The sequence below is a fragment of the Amborella trichopoda genome, chromosome 2 (genome assembly GCF_054954075.1).
Source record: "Amborella trichopoda isolate Santa Cruz 75 chromosome 2, AtrichopodaSantaCruz75HAP2 v2.0, whole genome shotgun sequence".
Taxonomy (NCBI): Eukaryota; Viridiplantae; Streptophyta; class Magnoliopsida; order Amborellales; family Amborellaceae; genus Amborella; species Amborella trichopoda.
In genome coordinates this window covers 48,776,035-48,786,460 of record NC_142337.1, presented here as the reverse complement: position 1 = coordinate 48,786,460, position 10,426 = coordinate 48,776,035, and the positions used below count along the sequence as shown (strand labels likewise).

General features: G+C 36.7%; 1 protein-coding gene across 1 annotated transcript; it reads right to left on the bottom strand.

Annotated features, from left to right (window-relative positions):
- Positions 1-208: 208 nt before the first annotated feature.
- On the bottom strand, positions 209-9,422 carry LOC18431669 (vesicle-associated protein 4-1). The gene is made up of 7 exons (XM_006841785.4): positions 9,061-9,422; positions 8,255-8,325; positions 5,767-5,848; positions 5,543-5,661; positions 1,458-1,535; positions 1,123-1,242; positions 209-536 (listed from the first exon to the last, which is right to left on the bottom strand). The coding sequence occupies exons 1-7, from the start codon at positions 9,344-9,346 to the stop codon at positions 477-479; spliced, it is 816 nt and encodes a 271-aa protein (XP_006841848.2). The 5' UTR covers positions 9,347-9,422; the 3' UTR covers positions 209-476.
- Positions 9,423-10,426: the final 1,004 nt, after the last annotated feature.

The window sequence follows — 10,426 nt, the reverse complement described above, 5'->3', positions numbered from 1 at the left end:
GCCACATGCTCTAAAACTAGAGCAGCTGAGAAGCTCAAGTCCATTTGAGAATGTATATAATGACACCTTGTAATTATAGAGAATATATTACCGAAATTAATTTTATTGAAATAAACGAATTAACAATGATAATGAATATGGCCACATGCTCTAAAATTAGAGCAGCTGAGAAGAAGTCCATTTGAGATAAGAACACATGAAGAAGGCATTTATGATGGTCCATGATAAGACTAGCAACTTTATTTCATAAACACAGAAACTCGTTATCTACAGGGAGAAAACTAATCCGAAACAAGTAACCAAAAAACGTTAAGCTCTATATCACATTATATAACATAAGAAAACACCCATGTTCTCTTGCCAGCGAAACTCCCAACCTACTGATGACAGGAGGTATAGAATGATACACATATTTCTTTCATAGTACATCAAACCAGTTTTTTTGAGGATTGCAAAATAGAGCAAAGCGAACTACTTTAAACTGAATCAACCCCATCAATCTGCTGCCGGGCAAGGTACCTCTCCCGCCGCTCTTTCTGGATAAAGGAAGAATACAGAAGAGAGTAACATGGTAAGAGATAAGAAGCACATGATACACACACACAGTCAAAATGTCTTAATTTTATAGAAAATGAAAAGAAAAACCAGACATGCTGAGAAGATAAAAATGTGAAATGAAAAGTAGTATACTGAAGAATACAGAAGATAGCAAACCTAGTAAATTTGCTAATTTTATAGGAAATGAAAAGAAAACCAGACATGCTGCAAGGACAAAAATGTAAAATGAATAAAAGTATATTGTATTTATTGTAATCATCAAAAATGCATGAGATGTGTACTCCTAAAACCTCATAGCCACATATCCCATGTCCCCCTGCACCCATGACCACATGATTGGAAATGAGGATTAGTGAAATGTGTGATCCTTTTAACTCATCCTATAAATAGGTCGATCAATGATGGAGCAGGAGCCACCAGCAAATTCATGAAATGTTCCTTTGAAACCACTTACTCTGTCGCTATCAAAACAATTGATGGATGGTGAAGCCCTCATCACCACATAGACCTTGTGATAATGCAGATTACATATATACCTCACTTAAAATCAAAACAAAAACTTACCCATTCATCAATGACAAGGCCCTCCCCAACAACACGAGGCCCAGTATCTTCAGAAGGTTTCTTGCGTGCTTCTAGGGCAGCTTCAGCCTCAGCCAACTGCCTTTTCAATTTCTCCAGTGCCTTCAAATAAGGACATGTCCAACAGGAATATGTTACATTTCTTTATCATGTCAATGTATTACATTCCTCGTATGTCAATGTGTTACACTTCTTTAACAAAAATAATGAAGAAGCATTTGACATATTAGATGCACGAGGGTGAATCCGCATGGCCTTTTCAGGCTTTAAATGAAAAGAAATACAGGATATTAGAGTTTGACTAGCATGGTACTCACAGGGGTAGAACGATCCACATCTAAGAATACAACCCGAAGAATCTGTTCAACTGCAACCTGATCTTTTTGCTCGTCAAACTGTAATGGACCAACAAAATAGTCAAATGCATATTCGGGGAAAGTAGCCAATGAAATATCATTTAGATGGATACAAAGGAAAATCAAATACAATTGCATATTCTTTGAAAAAATCAGTAACCAAAGGGCAACCAAATGAAAAAGCAAAATACTTAGGACATATCAAGAAATAACATACATACATGCACTCGCAGACAGATAAATGTATGGAAAGACTTTTAGATAGAGATAAACACAATTAGGGACAACCAATTGTGCACTTTGGGAGATTGGAAGAACGTTTGGACTCTAAACTTGGCCAGGTGGAACATCTTAACAAACTATGGATGTTTGTTCCTCTCACATGACAAACTATTTCAGATCCTTATCCCATCCTGGTCTATAATAAAGTCCCCGTAGCTCTTCATTCAAAGTGTAGGCCACATAGTTGATCAAGCTCAACTGACCAGTAAACAGGAGAGAGCCCTTTTTTTCCATTTTTCTTTTCACACTTTTGGTAAGGTTACTGGAGAGAGAGCTTGAAGACCAAACTTTTCTTCACTGGTAGTGCAGTAGTAGTAGTGTGGTAGAACAAGCAAGCTAGTATAGTAAAAGTAATAAATGTTACAATATACGCTGTCAGAGGCCCCACTAAAATAACTCGTCATCTTTTTATTGGTGCAAACCCAATGTCAAGTTCAAGGTAGGTCTTAGTAGAAAAATCAAGAAGACCACTTCCATGGAAGAGGTTGCATGGTCAGAGTTACTGCAATAATTATTGTGAATATACTGGTTACTCGCATAATGCATTCCTACCCCCTTAAGGGTGTTAAGCAGTAGGTGCATAATGCATTTCTACCCCCTTAAAGGTGTTAAGCAGTCAAGAACCAACCCTTTCTCCCTTCTCCTTGGTTCCCGCATCTCCATGTCTACTTGGAATATATTGAAAACCCCCAAACCCTTTTTAGTAGGGATTATGGATTGTTGACAAAACCCTTTCTCAAGTTACCATGTCAGTATGTCATCAATAAGGGTTCATAGGTCACCATGTGTTCCCTAAAGCAGTATAGTTATTCAGATTGTAAGAATATCTCTAAGACATATTGCTTTGTTCCCAGCCCCGGTTTCCAGAAGTTAAATTTATCATTTTCAGTTAGTACTCTGCAAGTCTAACACACAATGCAGGTTGGACACATTGCATTATCAAACACTGCATGATATTAAGCCCAATAAAATCAGATTCACTAACATACTGTGAAATGAACATGTAGATTGAACGTGCTAGTCAGAGATGGCTCAAAATATTTCACATTGCACTGAAAAACCTAACGGTAAAAAGATAACCTAGTGTATTACACTAAATTTAGGGTGAGACCACACCTCATTTACCTCTCAGTTAGTTACATAATCATAAATGAAACCATTCAAATAAAATGCATCAAAAACAGTGTAGGAAAAATCGAACGGGAAAGGTTAACCGGACATGGGGCCGGAATACGTTACTCGGCACTAACCGATAAACTGGCCGGTTGAACCGGCCTAACCGGGGAAGTCCCGGGCGGTCAAAAAAGTGTTAAAAAAATTAAAAAATGTAAAAAACAAATCTTATAAAATATGAAAAGTATATTTAAAGCATGATTCAACAAAGTACATCCAAATGAAGTTCAAAGTTAATGAAAAAATCGACTTGTGCTCAAGGGTATTTTTAAAAATAAGTATTAATGACCAAAACAATTTCCAATCTTTGCCAAAATGATGAAAAAAAATAAAAAATGCATTACAAATAAAATCTCTTCTTTTTGGGATTTTCTATAATTTTTTTAAAAAAAAATTTAAAATACCGTGCCGGTTAACCAAAACTAGCCGAAAACGGAACCGGGCAGTGGCTGGTTCCGATCTAACCGGGGGTTAGAATTTGATCCGCCCAATTTTTCCTACACTGATCAAAACCTTTCCACCTGCAGCAAAGACAATGCTTGAATGTATGTTGCTGAGTAAGCATAGTTAAATATGCCGATGCATACTAAGATAGATCTTGATGATAGTACACATATTTTAAGCAATTTGTCCACATTTCGGTAGGAACATACTTTCTTAAAGAAGTGAAAAGCCAAAAATGGCAGCTAGATCAATTGATCAAGAGCCCAACAAAAATATACAACTGCAGCAAAGACAACGCTTGGTTTGTGGTGACGATCTGATCATATTGCGTCAAAGAATTAATGTCTACATGCATTTTGACAAACAATGTGTGATTCAGCTGGCTTATGATTCAACAATTCCAAGTTCACAGGGACCACATAGAGACCAATTATCATTTCAAAAGCAGAAGAGTCTTAATTTAGATCGATTACTACTGCCTAAATGAAAACATAATCAGATAACCATAGTTCAATGCTTCATGAGGCATAACTATTTGAGAGGGAATGCTCCAAGTGACATTATTATATCTTTATATATTTATTTTCATTTCTCCTACAAGGGTACCATACTCGGACTATTTTTCATAATCTATGAGTTGTCAGGGGCACTCTACATAGTCCTTACCCTAGTTTATGATCATAACTACCATCACATGAATAGAATGATAAACTTGCCTTGCAGTTGAATTCGTTCAAAGTAGACATCTCCACACATTCTTCATGACAGGCTGATTTTCTCTGAGCCCACCACTGCCATAGCCCTAACGTTCACAATGCCCCAGAAGAGAAGTTCTGGTGCAATGTGCAAACATGGCAGGCCTAACAACCCATTCCCTGACTGCCTTAAACATTATAAGTTGAGTCCAAAGCTAGCCCACCACCTCAAATCATGAATATCCCAAAACAAACTTCAAGTTGTGAAGGCAGGGAGATAAGAAGGCCCTAGTCAAATGGTCCTCAATTGGTGGTCTACCATATAAAGAGTCCAATTAAACTTCATAATGCAAGGATTCTAGCTTGATGATTAAATATTAAACAGAGTCGCCCATAATGGACCCAATTCATGTGGACAACTTACAGTGCCAGTAAGTTTTTGGCAATGAAAGGGAAGCAAATAAGGTGGAGAAACTTCTTAGGGACAACGGGGCTTCAGGCAATTGCAAAGAGCACCATGGCTTAATTAGAACCACTTAAATGACATAATTGGATGGATCAAATGTTTATCTACAACATTTAATTAAATATGAGTTGAGCGTGTTGCCTATCCATGGTTAGTCGAAGATAACATGATTCCTTTCCAGAACAGTCCCAAAGAGAGTAAATCCAACTCAGAAACAGATGATAAATGCATATGCAGAACTCAGCATATTTGAAACACCACAGAGGGAGAAAGAGAGAGAGAGCTCTAAATATTTTGTAAAAAAAAAAATATTTCAGGAGATGTGAATGCCAATGGCAGAATAGCTCATGGAATGCAATATCATGAATGTAAAGGTGCTCACAAGAGAATCTTATAAGAAATATATAAAAATAACACCATAAAAAAAAAAAGAATACAACATTAAAAAAAAAAAGAAAACCGATTTTATAGATATGGGATACTATGTAACAACACCCATGTTGCATGGGTTTAAGACATGCAAGACACGCATACAGACCAGAAATCCTTATCAACATGCGTGTATGGAATTTTCTAATTGTTGGTATTGCAGAAACGGGCATGTATGATATGTGGACAGGTGCTTGCAAAGACTGGAAAAGCAAGATACACATCTGCATTGTAGATGTGCGTCCAAATTGTAAGACACAAGCGTTCATTATTTAAGACACATGAGCACACGTGTTAGGATTTAGACACATGAGTCTTTGATTTGATCCACATGTTCTATTTCTTTAACTTGCTGTTATCCAAAAGTCACAAATTAATTTTATAAACAAATACATATGCAAAAGTATGCATTGTACAAATGTGTCATACTGGACTTGGTAAAATATAGGTCGGTGAGTCAGATTCAATAAATCGGGATTCTTGTATCTGTGACCTTTTAATATAGGCAGAAATCACATACAAACATTATGCAAGAAAGAAGTATTTTCAGAGCCTACCAGTTCCGGCACAAAGCCCACTCCTGGCTTTACTTTTAGACTCACAATCTTAAATTTCACATTGCTCTTCTGGTCTCTCTCTTTCTCATTATTCTCCGGGGGTTCAACAAACTTGAAAACTGATGAAAAAGCATGTGCAAAAAGGAAACAAAATCATTCCAAATATCCTTTCAGGCGACACATTTAAACACAAATGAAAATAGCACTTCAGAGCAAGGCCTTACCAGTCGCAATAATGGTTTCACCAGGAGGAAGAATACCACCAGGAGGGCGCATAAAACAGCTTTTTGGGGCAGTAGTTTGAAACTGGACAGATACACAAGTCAGAATTCATCTCATGAAGAGAGAAATAACTAAGCCTAGAACGAGCAACTAGAGTATCCTCCTAGAAAACAAAACTGGCCAGCCAATAGAAGCCTGAAATCCCAAAAATTTCAGAAATTTAAGTTCATCACCCTCCCTAGAACATGATAATCCAAAATAATATACACCAGCTGATTCCACACACACACACATACACACAACACACACACACGCACGCACACACACAAACACGCACACACACACACACACACAAACGCACTCACACGGGCTCTCACAATCATGTGTTCTCTAAGGACAAATGCATTGCATGGATATGCAGTAACAGAAATAAAAATACGTTTAGAGGTCGTTTGGGTACCTGAAAATATATTATCGGGGAAATATATTACTAACGTAATTCATTACTGACGTAATACATTACTTACAAATGGATTGTTATTGTTTGGGTAGTATCCAAATGCAACTTGGGAAATACATTGTTACTGTTTGGCTATGTATAGAGGCTATGTATAAAAGAAATCTGGGAAATGCATTATCAATATTTTTGGCTAGGAAATACTGTGTTAATTTTATCTATAGTAAGGTGGTTTTTTTAATTTTTTTTCTTTTTTAGGATAAATAATCAATTAAAACTACTTTATTATTTAGTTTATGAAAGTAATATCCACGTGGATTAATTTAATTTCTCTTCTCCCTATAATTATTCTGTTAAAAAGTTGTTGTTGTTTGGCTATGTCAGATGGAAATCTAAGAAATGCATTACCATTATTTTGGCTTGGAAATATTGCATAAATTTTGCCTATAGTAATGTGATTTTTTTTATATCTCTTAATATTTTTCCTTTGTTAAGGAAAATATCAATTGAAACTAAATAAAAAATAGTTACAATGCTCATATTAATATAACAACAATATTTTGAAGACATGTGTATGTATAGTGAAGAAAGTACCAATACATTTAAATTTGCAGAGAGCACTTACAAAAAGAAGGGCACTACGTAAAAGAGGGGGTGAATATTTTAGAAAGAGAAAAGGGAAGAGGAGAACCTTGGTAAAGTTAAAAAGTTATGGTCCTCAAATTTAGGCAAGACTTTAGAGAGAGAGTCACACTTATATACGGACCTTAAATTTATGAGGTCTATTGTATCTTTTGCAGTGGGTCCGTCAAGCTCCACATTACCTGCCAACTCCGTAATGCATTTCCCAGCTCTTGGGGCGGGTAATTGATTTCACGGTTTTGAAGGAAAGTTTTGGTAATGTGTTTCATTTCCTGCCTACCATGTGTGTACCCAAACACTAGAAATGATGAATTTCATAATAATCTATTTCCCTGTAATTGATTTACAAGTACCCAAACGGCCCCTTAATGTAATAAGAAATACAAAACATAAAAATTGGTAAGTATTTTATGCTATCATTTGGATTTCCAAAAGTCTTCTAGCTCTCCTTCAACCATCAGATATCAAAAATTGAAGGCGGAGGATGTTTTCCTCCATTTAAAGTCTGTCAAAAGTTCAATGGACACTGAACATAGGAACAAGTCCCCAACCATCAATCATTGACATGTACCTTCAATATAAGTACATATAAGTGAGTGAATTAGATACCTGGTATGCTTGGGGATACAATACCACACACACACAGACACCAAAACACACACACACACACACAGAGACTATAAGGCAGTAGCAGTGAAAAACTCAAAATGATTATTAAAATACTAAAAAACTTCTTGTTGAACCTATCACTCTACTGAGTGGACTGCCAATGACTTGACCTATTCTGGAATTAGAGATGGGTACAGTGGAAGAAGTGGGTCACTAAACAAGTGGGGACTTTTCCCTGAGATGTAAAATAATTTTAAGCTCCGTTATCGTCTGAGGGCAAGACAAAAATGATTCCTAAGCCAAAATCAGTAGGATAGTTTTCCATTGAGTTATAGTGGCTGCCATCTCTTGTCACTGGCCTTATCTGAAGGCTATGTGCTGGCCACATGTGAAGGCAATGGGATATGTGTCTAGGCGTATTGGGAGCTACTGTGAATAAATAAAACCCAAAAGATTTGTGGATAGGTATGAAGATGATGAGTGAGAGAGAGAGAGACCAAACTAGTTGGTGGAGAGAAAGATCACATTATGCTAGGAAAATAACTCGAATTCTTGGCAATTCAGATAGATTCCGCCAAAACAATGCAGGAAAGCTCAGATTGTATTACATGTGTGTGTACGTCTGTCCCAAGCCCACTCATCAACGAATCAAAATTCATGATCAGATTTCATATAATATCACCGAGATTTGGCAAAATGAAGTTGAACTCCCATTTTCAACACATCAAAGGACCATTACGTAAGCAGTTTTATGCAGGCATTATCAAAAGTTAGCTCTGTACCTTGAACGCCACAGGAGATTTGCTGACATTTTTAATCCTTATAGCACTCCTCACTTGCTTGCCGGGTTCATCTTCAACAAACAATTCAAGAAAAAATATTTATATATATATATCAGTCAATTGATCAATTTGCAGTTCTCCAAGAATAATAAATCACTAACAGAAGAAGATAATTTTGGGTTTCAGAAAAGAAGACCCAAAACTCACAAATACCAAAACAGTTACAAGGAAAAATCGGTTGCCTCCATGGTTTCTCAGATAAAAATTTTTTATCGACACAAAACAAAAGAAAAACAGAAAAATCATGCTTAACATAACATTGGGTCGTTGAGGTTTGATACCTTCAAACTAGCTTAGATAAATAAAAGAGTGGTGGGGAAAGAGAGAGAGAGAGAGAGAGAGAGAGAAAGAGAGAGAGAACAGGGAAAAATTCAGACGACCATGTGATTGTGGACAATTTCTTGACATTCCAGTGAATTCCACTTTCCACTAGAAGAAGCCATAAACAACCCCAAAATCAAGAGAACTATTAAATTAGCTATCATGCTTGAAGGAATTTCAGAGAGAGCGAGAGCATAATCTTAAAACCGATTATCTTTAGGGTAACCGTAAAATTTGTAGAACACGCATAAACATCGGAACGTTTCTCAGCCCAATTCAGCTTTGGGAAAACAAAGAACGATCCAAAACCAAAACAACAAAATTAATTTAGAAGAGAGAAGACTTCAGACCAACACACATCAACCCAAAAGAAAATTTCTTTTAGAGAAAGAGAACCTAAAAATTCATAGGAAAAATTCACTTACATGGGAAGTAGAGTTTGCTGGCAGGGTCAAGCCTTAGCCTTCGCTTTGTAGGAAGAAAGGATCTCGCCACTGAAGAAACCGTGTGAGCAGGCGGGTTCGAGCCACTCTCTACCTGTGTATTAGCCTGGTTTTGGCCATGGCTATGATTGTGGTTCTGAGTATGTTGACCGTTCTGAGATGAAGTGGTCCCTGTTTGCCAAAAGGGCATTTTACAAAGAGTCCATACTTTAGCAGACGAAGCAGAAGAACCCCCATTAGGAGGAGATTTAGCGTCAACTATGGCCATGGCCTCTACTGAATTACAAACTAACAAAATTTTCAATTAAACTGGGTTTTTGCAGGCTGAATTGTCAGGCCATAGCCTATGGTTTTGGAAACGAGAAATGGGTTTTATTCCCCTTTCTCTGGTTTCTTTTTGCTTTGGCTTTTGGGGTTCTTTTAGGGTTTTTGCTGAGGATTAAGGTGCAGTAATGGTGGAACTTTCTGCAACTCCAACAACTTTACTTTGAGAGGGTCAGCAGGTGGGGGGGGGGGGGGGGGGGAGGGGGGGGGGCAGGTCGGATTTTAAAAGTGAGAATTAAACGCGTTTGACAATTGGGCTGATGTCCACCGTTGATCTCTCTCTAATTCCTACAACACGATGCATCACCTATTTCTCTCTACTCCACTATTTCCGCTTCTTTCTTCGAAGATTGCGGGTTAGCAATTGACTTGGGATCGCATTGCTCAAAGTCAGCAATTGGGAACGGCCACCACTGCTGCAATCCACGTTTTAAAAATCAGTTTCCGAACCGGCTCGGAACCGCACAGCCCTAGTACTCCTTATTGGGTTTGCCTTCTATTAGAGTTTATCTTATTTTTATTAGGAGTTGAAAATTAATCAAAAATAGATTTTAAAAAATCGATTTGTGTCTGAGATTACTTTTGAATTTTTTAAAAAATATAGAAAAATGTAAAATTAACTTGGCCAAACAATTTCTAATATTTGCTATAGTGATGAAGAAATTTAAAAATACATTACAAACAAATTCTCTTATTTTTTAGATTTTACATAATTTTAAAAAACAATGACAAGCCGGTCACCAAAACCGCCCAAACTAGAAACTAGGCTACCAATTAGATGGCTTGATTTTTGGTAGCACCAAATGAACGCTAAAATTATAAATAGTTTTTAGTTCCTACTAAGCAACAATTAAGAGTGTTTATGCTATTTAACACATATGTGGTATATAGATACTAATTGACAAAAATACCCCTAATTGTTTATCACAAGTAATAAGTGTTCTTTATTTGTAATCTTTAACAAGCAAGGATATTTGTATCATTTATTAAAATTTAGAGGGAAATTTGAACCTTCTTAAATTTT

Coding starts and splice junctions, on each gene's coding strand:
- LOC18431669 (XM_006841785.4), bottom strand. CDS start 9,346: ATGGCCATAGTTGACGCTAAATCTCCTCCTAATGGGGGTTCTTCTGCT. Junction 5,662..5,766: donor TGAAACCATTATTGCGACTG/GTAAGGCCTTGC, acceptor CTTTTTCATCAG/TTTTCAAGTTTGTTGAACCC. Junction 1,243..1,457: donor ATGTGGATCGTTCTACCCCT/GTGAGTACCATG, acceptor CCTTATTTGAAG/GCACTGGAGAAATTGAAAAG.